The following is a 16224-nucleotide window of genomic DNA, read 5'->3' on the forward strand; positions in this document are numbered from 1 at the left end:
AATAAAGGTTCTACAAATGCATTCAGGAGAACAGCTATACTACAAATATTGCAATCAAGTGAACAACAGTACTACAAATATTGCACTCATGCAAGAGAATAAATACAGCACTCATATTGAAGTACAATGAGTTCATGTTTAAAAGTACATCATGCACAAAAAGGCACAACATTTATCTGACTGTTTACTCAATGTTCGTAGTTGAATTAAAAATGACACTCGCAAAAAGAAAAGTTTGAATTTTCATAGCCAAAAGTTGCCATAAGTTAAATATTAATAAATATTAAGCAATGTGTGAAAGTGTATTTTTATTTAATAATTTAAGACTATAACTTTGTTGTGTTATAATTAATAATAGTGTTGAAAAATTTACTTTCACAAAAATATAAAGATTACATCTGTTATTTTAATTTCTCAGTAATTCCTCGGCTATGAGCAAATAGAATTGTGGTGTTTAATTTAAAAATGTTTAAAAATATTGGCAGTTTGAAAGAACTATTCAGCAGAAAAAGAAAAGACCGCACACATATAAAGAATTGATAGACTGGAATGTAATTTGTCTTAGTAGAGGGAAATGATGAGAAATTCAATCATTATAAAATATATCTGATGATCTATGTCATTATGCTACATGCCCCAAATCTGTAGACTTTAAGGTTTTATTGTAATAAGGTTAACCCAAATAACATTCACATTCTACAGTCACATGGCCATACATAATTCCTCTTAAATTCTTTTTAGTGACTATAAATGTTCAAAATTGTATGTATCACATACCTTTATGGTCTAAGATTTAACTTTTTTAATTGGTGATGATTGCTGCGAATTTCCATATATTTGTGTGTTTCAGAAATCACATTTTTGGGAGTCATATTTTTACCCATTAAAAATTATGTATGCAACATTGATAATTGATAATTTTAGATGAACACTGGAAATTATTTCCTATTTGCTATTACGAGGTGTTGATCAAAATAAAAAAAAAATGTATGATGTGGATTTTATTTGTAAAGAAAGTATAGTGTTGTTACCAGTCAAGATAATGCATTGTGTGTACAATATTTTTTCGTCTGTGATTCTGGAGGGTGATGACACCAATATAATATAAATTCAATGCCAAAACTACTGAATATATTTCATGTCATTATAGTTTAAAAAGTAATTTCATGAAATTGTAGAAGACATTAATACAACTTAAAATAATTGTACAGACATTAGATGAGGAGCTATGTTCTTGTTTCAGTGGCATTAATTTATGAATTATGTCAAATAATTGCGATGTACATTATCACCTTTCTGATTTTGATCTTCATTTGATGACAAAACCAGTCAGGTACAATAAATCTCAAAGTTTGTTGCAATCAGCACATCTGACTTGTAAGTTGAATCAGAAACCTTCCGCCATTGCTGTTTTCACAATAGTTCTGTTACGTTAGCGACCATCATCTGTTTTTGCTGATTGCGATCCATGTGAAGCGTTCCAAGAAAATTATACTCTCCAGAGTGTGACCTAAATACGATTACGGTAGTTGGACACGGTATAAGAGCTATCAGAACACATCCATGTCATCAAAATGTAATGTCTGCATTCCTTTCTGTAAAGCACACATAGTTTTGTAGTTCTGTATTTCCCCACAACTTTCTGTTCAGTTTCCTATTGTATACGAAGACACATTAGGTGATAGCTAGCAGCACCTATCGTCTTTTGGCTGCTTTTTTCATCACTGCTATACATGTGACAGAACTGGTCCACCTGAACTTAGATTGTTACCCAGGGTCATGTACTGCTTTTGTGACCCCGATAGGTACTTTGCTAGAACAGGACAGAACATAGAGATAGCTGTACTCATAACAGCTAGCATGTAACCCCAACCAATGTCGCAATCTCCAGAGTTGAATATGGCAGTGTTTCCACAATATTGCCTCACAAATGTATTGTCCAATCCAAGTGGGAACAGCAATAAACCAGCTGACATTATTAACACTGCAATGAAAAAAATTTAAAACAATTTAAAATCAACAATATAAGTGTCAGCGCTATATAGAGGCTAATTGCCACATTATGAATGTTAATTAAGCTAATCTAATATTAAGATTTGGAATCTTCATAGGTAACACTCTCATTGTACTGTCTTCATGCATACTTTGCGATATCTTCGTAATATACATCAGGCTGTATCAATTCACAAATTCCAAACATGGTTTTTAGTAGATTCCTAAATGGTCTTGAAGTATTCCATGATTTCGATAAAAATTAATTTAAGAAAAAATATGAATATATTATTTTTGCATGTGATGAAGAATAGGAATATCAGACATAATTTCAATAAAGATATTTTACACAGCTTGTAAATTGCAACTACAGATGATGCATTAAATACTACTTGACAAAGAACAAGACCTAACTTAAGAATTTCAGGCACAACGTGACTTATTGTTACACTGAACATTTACTTTTTATTAAAAATAATGTAAATGGCCCTGTATATTAATTAACCTTATTTAGAAAATGAGTTTTTAGCCTTTAAGTGTTCACCAATAGAAAGCCGGGAAAGGAAGGATACTACTGTACCAATCATTGTTTTCCTACACCTACTTTTGAGCGATTTATTTTTTATGATGATGTTCCTGTAAATTTCCTTTATGCCATCCTCTTTTAAGTGTGTGCAAGATTTTTTTGTGTGCAACTTTCTTTGTAGAATTTTTTAAATTTTCAGTCCAGAATCCAAGATGCCTAGCTACGGTGCTTGTAATATCTCATTACTTATTAAGATTTATGAAAACATCACACTCTATATTCATTAAATTTCCCATACATCATGTGATCACCAGTATTTATATTTAAAGTTTTGTCATTCAATAGTTGATCACAATCCATATTATATGAGCACCAAATGAATGGCCCCCAGGCTATAATGGTGCCAAGTGAGATGTGACACCCACTGTCTAATCATAATTGATGCACACATGTAATATGTATAATATTAGCCAAACAGACAATCTGTTATCAAACAATAAGTTGCCATCTTTGAAATGAAATTAGGATTAATGATAGCTTGCAAGAGAGAATTTACTGGATAAAAGAATATATATATATATATGCTTTGCTTTCATATGCTATACTGACATTATTTAAAAGTACATTGCCCTCCTGAATGTCTTAAGAGTTAAGTGCACAACTCTCTTTCCTACATGTATTTCATAATAGCATTCATGATAAAGCTGAGTGTGTCTTTATGTGTGCATGGCAGTACACTCAGTGTGTCTTTATGTGTGCATGGCAGTACACTCAGTGTGTCTTTATGTGTGCATGGCAGTACACTCAGTGTGTCTATGTGTGCATGGCAGTACACTCAGTGTGTCTTTATGTGTGCATGGCAGTACACTCAGTGTGTCTTTATGTGTGCATGGCAGTACACTCAGTGTGTCTTTATGTGTGCATGGCAGTACACTCAGTGTGTCTTTATGTGTGCATGGCAGTACACTCAGTGTGTCTTTATGTGTGCATGGCAGTACACTCAGTGTGTCTTTATGTGTGCATGGCAGTACACTCAGTGTGTCTATGTGTGCATGGCAGTACAGCTGAGTGTGTCTTTATGTATGCATGGCAGTACACTCAGTGTGTCTTTATGTGTGCATGGCAGTACACTCAGTGTGTCTTTATGTGTGCATGGCAGTACACTAAGTGTCTTTATGTGTGCATGGCAGTACACTCAGTGTGTCTTTATGTGTGCATGGCAGTACACTAAGTGTCTTTATGTGTGCATGGCAGTACACTCAGTGTGTCTTTATGTGTGCATGGCAGTACACTCAGTGTGTCTTTATGTGTGCATGGCAGTACAGCTGAGTGTGTCTTTATGTGTGCATGGCAGTACACTCAGTGTGTCTTTATGTGTGCATGGCAGTACAGCTGAGTGTGTCTTTATGTGTGCATGGCAGTACACTCAGTGTGTCTTTATGTGTGCATGGCAGTACACTCAGTGTGTCTTTATGTGTGCATGGCAGTACACTCAGTGTGTCTTTATGTGTGCATGGCAGTATAGCTGATTGTGTCTTTATGTGTGCATGGCAGTACACTCAGTGTGTCTTTATGTGTGCATGGCAGTACACTCAGTGTGTCTTTATGTGTGCATGGCAGTACACTCAGTGTGTCTTTATGTGTGCATGGCAGTACAGCTGAGTGTGTCTTTATGTGTGCATGGCAGTACACTCAGTGTGTCTTTATGTGTGCATGGCAGTACAGCTGAGTGTGTCTTTATGTGTGCATGGCAGTACACTCAGTGTGTCTTTATGTGTGCATGGCAGTACACTAAGTGTCTTTATGTGTGCATGGCAGTACACTCAGTGTGTCTTTATGTGTGCATGGCAGTACACTCAGTGTGTCTTTATGTGTGCATGGCAGTATAGCTGATTGTGTCTTTATGTGTGCATGGCAGTACACTCAGTGTGTCTTTATGTGTGCATGGCAGTACACTCAGTGTGTCTTTATGTGTGCATGGCAGTACACTCAGTGTGTCTTTATGTGTGCATGGCAGTACAGCTGAGTGTGTCTTTATGTGTGCATGGCAGTACACTCAGTGTGTCTTTATGTGTGCATGGCAGTACACTCAGTGTGTCTTTATGTGTGCATGGCAGTACACTCAGTGTGTCTTTATGTGTGCATGGCAGTACACTCAGTGTGTCTTTATGTGTGCATGGCAGTACACTCAGTGTGTCTTTATGTGTGCATGGCAGTACACTCAGTGTGTCTTTATGTGTGCATTGCAGTACACTCAGTGTGTCTTTATGTGTGCATGGCAGTACACTCAGTGTGTCTTTATGTGTGCATGGCAGTACACTCAGTGTGTCTTTATGTGTGCATGGCAGTACACTCAGTGTGTCTTTATGTGTGCATGGCAGTACACTCAGTGTGTCTTTATGTGTGCATGGCAGTATAGCTGATTGTGTCTTTATGTGTGCATGGCAGTACAGCTGAGTGTGTCTTTATGTGTGCATGGCAGTATAGCTGATTGTGTCTTTATGTGTGCATGGCAGTACACTCAGTGTGTCTTTATGTGTGCATGGCAGTACACTCAGTGTGTCTTTATGTGTGCATGGCAGTACACTCAGTGTGTCTTTATGTGTGCATGGCAGTACACTCAGTGTGTCTTTATGTGTGCATGGCAGTACACTCAGTGTGTCTTTATGTGTGCATGGCAGTACACTCAGTGTGTCTTTATGTGTGCATGGCAGTACACTCAGTGTGTCTTTATGTGTGCATGGCAGTACACTCAGTGTGTCTTTATGTGTGCATGGCAGTACACTCAGTGTGTCTTTATGTGTGCATGGCAGTACACTCAGTGTGTCTTTATGTGTGCATGGCAGTATAGCTGATTGTGTCTTTATGTGTGCATGGCAGTACACTCAGTGTGTCTTTATGTGTGCATGGCAGTACACTCAGTGTGTCTTTATGTGTGCATTGCAGTACACTCAGTGTGTCTTTATGTGTGCATGGCAGTACACTCAGTGTGTCTTTATGTGTGCATGGCAGTACACTCAGTGTGTCTTTATGTGTGCATGGCAGTACACTCAGTGTGTCTTTATGTGTGCATGGCAGTACACTCAGTGTGTCTTTATGTGTGCATGGCAGTACACTCAGTGTGTCTTTATGTGTGCATGGCAGTACACTCAGTGTGTCTTTATGTGTGCATGGCAGTACAGCTGAGTGTGTCTTTATGTGTGCATGGCAGTACACTCAGTGTGTCTTTATGTGTGCATGGCAGTACACTCAGTGTGTCTTTATGTGTGCATGGCAGTACACTCAGTGTGTCTTTATGTGTGCATGGCAGTACACTCAGTGTGTCTTTATGTGTGCATGGCAGTACACTCAGTGTGTCTTTATGTGTGCATGGCAGTACACTCAGTGTGTCTTTATGTGTGCATGGCAGTACACTCAGTGTGTCTTTATGTGTGCATTGCAGTACACTCAGTGTGTCTTTATGTATGCATGGCAGTACAGCTGAGTGTGTCTTTATGTGTGCATGGCAGTACACTCAGTGTGTCTTTATGTGTGCATGGCAGTACACTCAGTGTGTCTTTATGTGTGCATGGCAGTACACTCAGTGTGTCTTTATGTGTGCATGGCAGTACACTCAGTGTGTCTTTATGTGTGCATGGCAGTACACTCAGTGTGTCTTTATGTGTGCATGGCAGTATAGCTGATTGTGTCTTTATGTGTGCATGGCAGTACACTCAGTGTCTTTATGTGTGCATGGCAGTACACTCAGTGTGTCTTTATGTGTGCATGGCAGTACACTCAGTGTGTCTTTATGTGTGCATTGCAGTACACTCAGTGTGTCTTTATGTGTGCATGGCAGTACACTCAGTGTGTCTTTATGTGTGCATGGCAGTACACTCAGTGTGTCTTTATGTGTGCATGGCAGTACACTCAGTGTGTCTTTATGTGTGCATGGCAGTACACTCAGTGTGTCTTTATGTGTGCATTGCAGTACACTCAGTGTGTCTTTATGTATGCATGGCAGTACACTCAGTGTGTCTTTATGTGTGCATGGCAGTACACTCAGTGTGTCTTTATGTGTGCATGGCAGTACACTCAGTGTGTCTTTATGTGTGCATGGCAGTACACTCAGTGTGTGTTTATGTGTGCATGGCAGTACACTCAGTGTGTGTTTATGTGTGCATGGCAGTACACTCAGTGTGTCTTTATGTGTGCATGGCAGTACACTCAGTGTGTCTTTATGTGTGCATGGCAGTATAGCTGATTGTGTCTTTATGTGTGCATGGCAGTACACTCAGTGTCTTTATGTGTGCATGGCAGTACACTCAGTGTGTCTTTATGTGTGCATGGCAGTACACTCAGTGTGTCTTTATGTGTGCATGGCAGTACACTCAGTGTGTCTTTATGTGTGCATTGCAGTACACTCAGTGTGTCTTTATGTGTGCATGGCAGTACACTCAGTGTGTCTTTATGTGTGCATGGCAGTACACTCAGTGTGTCTTTATGTGTGCATGGCAGTACACTCAGTGTGTCTTTATGTGTGCATGGCAGTACACTCAGTGTGTCTTTATGTATGCATGGCAGTACAGCTGAGTGTGTCTTTATGTATGCATGGCAGTACAGCTGAGTGTGCTTACAAATGTACATGATATGATGTTATAATTTCAAACTGAAGGCAGGAAAGCTGACAAGTGTTCATCCTAATATAAGTAACACTGTTTAGAAGAAAACATAAAAGTCCACAATAAAAAACATCAATTTTTTCTAGTTTTTTAAATAAAACCATACAAATGAAAATTGATTATTCACTGATTTAAAATATATTTGCATAAAATGAAAGGTTGTATATATTAATCCGATGTGTCGAGATGATGAGAATAGATGTAATTATCGATACTCATTAGGATTCATAGTTAGCTAGACATGATTAGACTATTTTTTCTGTACAAAGGAACAGACAGATGAGATTTTCATTTTATATATGTGACAAAGATAAAAATCAGGTGTCTAGTCGCTGATAAATAACTGAAAAAAAATTACAACAATAAAATTGACTATGATGGGAATGACTCATTCTATTGAAATAATACGTATTAGTGAAATTTGATTTGGTTGTTAAAGGGGGTAAATACACTGTACAACACTTTTATACATGAGACTGCAAAGTGTTTTTTTTACTTTTATCAGAAAATATTACAAATACACAGTTTATTAACATGTATGCCCGCATTACCAATTAAAAAATAGTGCAGAAAAAAAAAAATTAAAAAATACAATATTTTAATTTATTTTATTTCAAATTGATTGCATTTAATAGATCATCCATTCATATTTTTACCAAAGTTATTAGTACTTAAAATTATGTAAATACTAACATACACACTGATAAAAGACGTTTCTAATTGTTACCACTTATACAATGACAGCCAGTCATACAAGTACATACATGTACTAGTCCGTGCATTCACGATAGAACTGCCATTGTGTTGCAAACAAATTATAGCCTTTGTTATTCAATTAAACCGATCAGTGCGTACATACAATAGCGTCTGTAGACGTGAAAACGTCGCAATGCACGAATAGGACATTTCAATTACACTGCAATACATGTAATAACAGAACACCAGTACGCGTTCTTATTACACAAATTAACTTTTTAAAATTGATGTCAGTCGCTAGGTTTAGTAAATGAAAAACTGTGAAAACAAACAAAAATACACCATTTTTGGCTGATTGCTGAGGTCGCACAAAAAATTAAATTGGGATAGATTAAATTTATTTATCAAATTTGGAGTTTTTCCCCTGATGAGCATGGCCCCAACAATGAAAGAAAATGTCTCCTATAAACTGCTTGTGTAATTTTGAGAACTATTTAATAAGGTGCAATTCAATAAAGTCAAGTATTCGGAGTGCCCTTTATAGTCGTTAAGATATTTTCAAATTCAATTTGAATCCAAATTGGATGGAATCCATGATGTATCGTGATTTGTCTAAAAAATAAATTTAATTCTAGCACTGTGAAATTATTTGTGAGCTTTGTTGACAGTTTATCAAGACTAATGTTGCTGTTCTCATGCAAATGTAGTGTTTGTAATACTACATATACTTTTTCACCATCTGTTTATAGTCTGCCAAATTTTTTTAGTAAAAACTGATAATTAACTCAGTTTTTGACTGTTGGCTCCAAAATTATGGTTTATTTCCAAAAATATTGAAAAACATAAGAAAAAGTGCAGACAAATTTAGATGAGAAAGTATGTTTCTTTGCCATTTGTTTTCTTTGGATTTTTTCACTCTGATTGTATGAGAAAGACCATAGTAACTGTGGAAAGTATGTTACAAAATGACAGGCACAAGAACAAAATCATTTTAACATCAGTCATTTAAAATCAGTATTGTTTTTGGTTTTCAAAATGGCTGCCTGTGAATCTAAAGGCTGCAACATAATGGAGAGAAATCAAATTCATAGTAACCATGGAAACATGGGGCAGTCAAATTTTTATTATTTGCATTTTGCATCATTCAGTTTTATTTTCTTATTTATTTGACGCAACCTCAATATGATCCTTAAAAATATTGATAACTCAGACATAGAAATATATGAGCCTCCAAAATTAGCTTGCGACTTAAATTTCAAATCCTACCTACTTGGTGCATGACAACGTATTACTGAGATTAATCCAGCTTATTTATAAGTAATTCCACCATATTGGAATAATCATTACGGTCTAACACCTGTCTTAAAGTCCATTCAATATCTCACGATTTAGTTCGTGAAAACTCATTCCGTACTATTCTTATTTCAAGGTAAAGTACACATAATCTTGGTCTATTCTGCGGATTAAAAGCTTACTTATCAAAAAAAGTGTCAAAATTTTAGCATATATCAGGAGATTCAATCAGTGATGATAATCGCAAGCCTGATGCTGCAAAAAAAATATTGATAAACTTGAGCTTTAGTTTAAATTTAGTTCCTCAGAGGATTACATTTTGAAAAAGGTATCGATAAATCCAATCTACTGCAATACTTAAGAAATTTGAAGTTAGGTGATCGTTGCAAAATGTCTTGTTCGATATGTACACATACAGCGTATACAAACACCCTCTTAATGATGATTCACATACCTTTAATATACTCTACCAAAAGAAGGAATTAGAGTTTCTTTCACATTGACTCATTCTATATTATTCATTTGACAATGCAAGTGATTATTTCAAAATTTATTTTATAAAATCCATATATGCTTCAAAGGAAATTTAAAAAAAAATTAAAATGCATTTGCAAAATTATTATGACTTGCCAGAATAGTCCATGTCAGAAAACCAAAAAACATAATTAATTATTTTTGCTACCGCAAATTGTAATTTGTTTGTGATACTTGGTATGGCTGAGGAATTTCACCATTGTCAAGCAAGTTTTTGTTCTTCCATTGTTCAAAGCTGCAGATCAGTTTTATTGTGTCCAAGTTTAAACAGTGAAATTAGAAGATGCCTTCATATCTGGAATATAACCATGTCAGGAATATGATTATGATGATTGTTGAAACATTAAAATGATTGACATTTATATCTGATCGTCAAATGGGTACTTGTCCATATTGGGAGATATTGCTCTGGAACAGCATTAATTAAAACAAAATCAGCCATTTTGAATAATGTGTATATCTATAACATAATGTATAACGAATATATAAAATTTTAACATAATCAGTCAAAGCAAGTCAGAGATATGGGTCTAGAAGCCCATTCATTAAAACAAAATGACCGCCGGTCAGCCATTTTGAATCCGATCTGAAAAAATAAAATAACGTGCATCAGGAACCTGTAATGTCTAATGTATGTACCAAGTTTGAACGAAATCCATCCAGAAATGCTTGATATTTGATGATTTTGTTAGCACAAAAATGGCCACCATTCGACCATTTTGAATAGGATCGACAAACCCATATATGAAACGACGAAAAAGAAAAAAATCTTGAACGAAAAACAATATGGTCCAAACAAACTTGGACCCTAATAAAATAGTTAGTGGTTCAGGCATATACATATTAGGTAATTTTACCATTCATTACGAGATCTCATGTAATACGTGACAGACGTGAATTTCTGTCTTTCAGAGAAGAATATGGCATTGTGATATCTTTACGCCATTAAAATTGAGTATTATCATATATTTATAGCACATTATTAAGCAGGAAATACAGTTTTATGTATATTGTTTTAATGCCACTACAGCACGTACTATGCCCTTTGTTCGTCCTGTTCAGGAAAATACATGAGAAGGTATCTACAACAAGACTATTTGCCCAATAAATATTACAATACTTGAGAAGAGGTATTTTGTGTGCATAAGACATGGTTCAACAGAGACACAACAGGAGTATTCAGTAAAGTTTCCCACCCAAGGTGAACTCAAATACTCTGTACTGTAAATAAAAATTAAAAATGAAACAACAGTCACTAAGTGTAACAGTCACGTATACACCCTGTGGTTTCATCTACATTCCGTTATACAGTCACGCAGCCAGAGAGATCCTAATTTGCAGGGAATCAACGTTATTAAAAGTTTACATAGCGGGCGGTTACTATACGTACAATGCCTGCAGCCACTGGGATAAAGCATGACATTTTTCGAACACAAGATGCTATATTAAAAATAAAACGATTTGGGCAGCCTCTGACAAAGAGTAATCTAGTACTATCAATCACACTAAAATCAGAAAAGATTTTTACAATGAAAAATAAGAGGAGAACTTTGATCACAGTACTTATTAGAAATACTGTAGTATATTATTACATATGTCTATGGCGCGGATTGCAGTATACATGTATTATGTATAACTTAACATTTGCTGGCAATGTGATTCTCTATCTATCATCCATGTATACAGTGTATAACCAAAATAAATTGCTTTATTAAAGACAAGGTACATTGCCTAGAAAAACTGTAATCTAAGCGACATGCACAGAAGGCTAAAAGTTTTCACCGTATACAGTTAAATAAATCTCAGAGGTTTGTCTATATGGTCATCATAAGTCATATTTTAATGACCCAATATACAATACATGTAAATGCCATGTATTTTCTCCATAGTTTTTTTTAAAAGCAAATCTTGTATTTGCTTAAATTTAATATTAGAAATGCCACTAAATATACAACAAAGATTATGTTTATTGATTACTTGATCATTAAAATATGACTTATTTTGACTATAAATATCTGCCATTTATGCAACAGTAAGCGCATGCACTACTAGTAGAGCAAATATGGTAGTACTGGTCGCATATTTAGGACTGGTCGCATATTTAATACTGGTCACATATTTTAAAATACACTTCCCTCATAAAATGACGGAGGGTGTTCATGTCACTGAGATAAGTTTGCATGTTCTATAGCAACAATGACAAGTGTTTGTATCACAGGAATAAATGATTTCACAGAGATAGTGATGGGTCACACAGACAATTACAGGTGTTCATGTTACAGAGGTGTTATCATAGAAACGATGACAGATATCACAGAACAGGTGACAGGTCATGATTTTGAATCATGTATGAGTATTTTATTAAAGCTCATATAAGTGGTGTTTTCAATGCAATAGAAAAAAGAAATGAAGAAAATGAAACAAAAAAATACTTCACATTGCAAAGAGAAAGATAAAGTTATTTGTTATACTATAGAACATTTATAAATCTTTATTAAAAGTATTGGCTCACTTATTTTAAATATGATGTAAATTTGCACGAATTGCAAGAAATATTTATTAAACATTTAATTTTCAAAACAGTCAGTCAAATTTATTCCTATTTGATTGTTTGAATTCCATTGATATTGTTTTGATGCATATGAATCCCAACTGATTTGATTCTATAAGAAAAAGCCAAATATTCAAATAATTCCCACAACATACCCATACCATTAAATAGTCTCAAGATTCCCAATGAAGTTATATAAATGATGTGTGTGTGTGTGCAACTATAATATTTACAACATACATGTACATCACATACATGTTTGCTTCAAAATTTTCTCAAAACAAATTCTGCAAACTTTACCAACTTAATCACTATTGCATACAAATATAAATTTTGAGGTGATTTTTATTTCATTTAATTCTATAAAAGACTAGAAAGTATCAGAAAACACACTATATACTCAATAGTAGGTATTTGCCATGTGATTGCAAGTAAAAGCCATTTTTATCTCATTTATTGCCCCCTGGTGACATCAATAATGCATGTGTGCTTTGTTTAAACTAGAAGATGATGATGAATCTTTCTCAATATAGAATACATTTATGGTAATTTATGACACTGCTGTCAATATAGCTTTCATTAAAGACAACGCTGAGAATGTGATATATGATGTTATTTCAATTGATACAATTGTTATTCTCGGTCTCTAGGTCTCACAAACAGAGTTTATTTAGACTTGAATGCTATCACACCCAAAATACTTTTTTTTTTAAATATAATGTCCTTTTTTTTTAAATAATTGAAATGAAGTAAAAGTACAAAAAACATGTTTTTCTTTCACACACTTTTGTTTATGATGTACAAGATGAAGTCTAACAAGGGAGTTGGAATGGCAGCCATTTTATTCAAAAACATTGTGGTATATTTATTTTTGGCATGATTTCATTGATTCTAAATTAACTCACAGACAGTTTGTAGCTATATTTGAAGTAAATTTCTATTTGATTTCTAGCATAATCAATAAAAAGCTCACTTCACTGTCCAAAAATAAAATAAAACAAAAAAAATAAAAACTCTTTAAAAGTGAAGGGTGACATGCAGCATTTTCTATTAATTTTTCAAAATGTCACCTACAATATTTAAGATGAAATTTTGCTACAATTCATGAAAAGAAAACCGCCAAGAGCCACAGATGGCGGAATCCAGTTGAATTCCAGCACACTGATTAAGTTAAGACACAATTTCTATGCATTTTCAGTTTTTTTTCATCTCAGAACCAAATTAAGCCTCATCCAACCATTGGGAATACCCTGATTCTATTGTCTATCAATTGTAGCGTGTAATGGAGGAAAAATAGCACAACTGTCTCCATGAAAACTCTACATTAAAGAAGAAGATGAAGAGGACTATTAGTTTACAGATGTGTCATCAATATCTCCTTGACTCCAATATGACATTATTGGTCAATACAAAGTTCACATATTGTTTTCCTTAGGACATCTTTGAATATCCACCAATAGTAGTGCACATACAACAACATTCACTACTTATTTTAAATATTACTTTCATTTTTTCCCCCAGTTTAATACCACGTGTTGTATAAATTGTATGTGAATATGATTATCAATGGATATTATTAATTTGCTTGGTGTAGATCCACCCCTGTTTCTAAATGACACAATCTACTTTCAGAATCCAGTTGACTGTACCATTCTAGAAATAGGGGTGTGACAATCAGCAGGTACTGTACCAATCAGAGTGAATAATGCTACAATTATCAGTTACATATGCCTTGATTCAAAATAACTATGCTGCTTTTCACACAAACCAAATAAAAACAAATATTTTCACCAAACTATTTTTTGCACAAGACTTTTCATTAGTTTCTATGGTACAAGGGTCTCACCAACTATAACATTTTTGTTTGGTAACATACAGAAAAACATCATGTACCGGTAGCTATAAAATGAGTAGTTACCAGTTTCACATTATAAGTTTCTAATAAATACTTGTTTATTTTTAATGAATTTAAAAAATCCCCAAAATGCAATTTTTTTCATGCATTATATCTTGTCATTTCTTGTTATGACATGTTTACACATCAATATTTATGTAACACTTTTGAATAATTATGATAAATTTGTCAACCTTATTTATTATGATGCATACTGCAATTTGTATTTTTATCATACCTGGTTACAGCAGCTCTTTGCTTTAAGCACAACCGCTTAATTTTCAGTTTGAAATGTTGGCAATTTGATGGGATTTCAGGGAGACAACATTTTGCTGAAATTTATCTATAGTGGCTTACTGTATGTTGTCTTTGTCTCCCTTTTTTCATTGATGTAATAAGAAAAACAGAAGGAAAATATCAAAAGTGTTCATATTTGAGGTACTCATCAGTAAGGCTGTTCATACGTTTAGGATACGTAACAGTCATATATGTAAAAACAGGATACACCTGCATCACTAAATATAAATACTATTCCTATTACGAAGACTGTCATCTAGAGACTCTCTGTCATTCAGTCTGAAGTTTCTTCACCAGGAAAATGACAAATATAGCTTTTTTTCATAAATAACAAGAGCGTTTCCGCTGCACACACTGACAAATCCTATTTATTACTTTCAATTAAAGGACATTTTTGATTTGTAAATATTTCTAAGTTTATGCATACAGGACTTAAACTTTTTCCAGAGGCATGGAATGTAATTGCCTCTATGCCTTAAAAGTTTTCTTTGGTGTCCATACAAAAATTACAATTTTTTCTACACCATTTTTTATTGATGACTACCACATGGATGTAAGTGGGCACTTGTTAGAATGGCATCTATAAAGCACCAGACAGATAAACTGTAAATTACTGTACTGGAAATTATCTTGAGTTTAACTAGAAATAATGTAATAATCAGAACAGTAGCTTATTCCATTATTCCAGCAGACATCAGAATTAAACAGGTACCAAATCATTTGACTTAATGACAATATATAAAGGCATCCCCTAGATGCAAAATACATGTATTATTCAAAACGACAAGACATAGAACAAAAACTACACAACTTAATATACACAAGGAGTATTGTGAACACATTTGTGAAATCAAAGAATGCTTAGAAAGAACTCCTGTGTGATAAGAGTATTAGAGGCATATTAATTAAAAATTTAATATAAGCTTTTCAAACAAGAAGAATGATAACTAATATTTGTCTGCTATTTGAGATGCACAACATGAAAACAATGAGGTCCACATTATTAAAGTATACAATACTCACAGAAAAAAAATTGATTTTACTTCTGTTGTTTGTAGTCAAAATTATTCCAGAGCAGCTTTACCATAAGTTCAAATCTGATTTTTTGAGATACCAGATAATGGCAAATAATAATTGGATAATCAATATGTATGATTTTCAACATTAAATTAATCATATTTTTTACCCCAGAGCATCTATGAACCAAATTTCAATAAAATTTGATAATTATGCATATTATACAAATTAGGCAACTAGTACCGTAAAATTCCTAATTGAGGCCGTGGCTTTAATTAAAATTCACTTTTTCAATGGACGAATTCAGATGCGTGAAGTCTTGGTGCGGCTTTAATTAGAGCATTCACTTCAGTAACAGTGGGAATTTTTTTCAAAAAACAAAAGCCAGAAGGGATAACAATATGCTAATGAGATGCACGACACTCGATTGCAACTTTGTTGCGATTCTAAGGCACTTTCGGATTTTTACACACAGACAAACTACAAATAGATTTGTATGCATTTGCAGATTACGGTACTGTATACTACAATCTCTTGAATAGACTAATTCGTTAGCAACGGTATAGGTCACAAGTGAGAGACGGCATGTCCGACTTCCGGCAGAGTGACTGTACATTCCATGTTTAATTTAGACATCGGGAAAATTAAAATAAACAAGCAGCCTGTCGGCTGAGATAGCTCCGCTGTTAGCAATGCACATTGCAATTAAAGAACAGAAGATATCATTAGAAAATGAACAATATGTATAGTATCAAAGCAACAG

General features: G+C 34.3%; 1 protein-coding gene across 1 annotated transcript in view; it reads right to left on the bottom strand.

Moving 5' to 3' along the window:
• Nucleotides 1–1293: 1293 nt before the first annotated feature.
• LOC144352010 (LHFPL tetraspan subfamily member 6 protein-like) overlaps nt 1294–16224 on the bottom strand; it is a 93224-nt gene continuing 78293 nt past the window's right edge. Inside the window, exon 2 of the mRNA XM_078009318.2 lies at nt 1294–1984. Within this exon, the coding sequence (XP_077865444.1) occupies nt 1728–1984 (257 nt within the window). The 3' untranslated portion in view covers nt 1294–1727. The remainder of the gene's footprint in view (nt 1985–16224) is intronic.

Source organism: Saccoglossus kowalevskii, chromosome 16 (genome assembly GCF_978046115.1).
Source record: "Saccoglossus kowalevskii chromosome 16, keSacKowa6.1, whole genome shotgun sequence".
In the NCBI taxonomy this organism is placed as follows: Eukaryota; Metazoa; Hemichordata; class Enteropneusta; family Harrimaniidae; genus Saccoglossus; species Saccoglossus kowalevskii.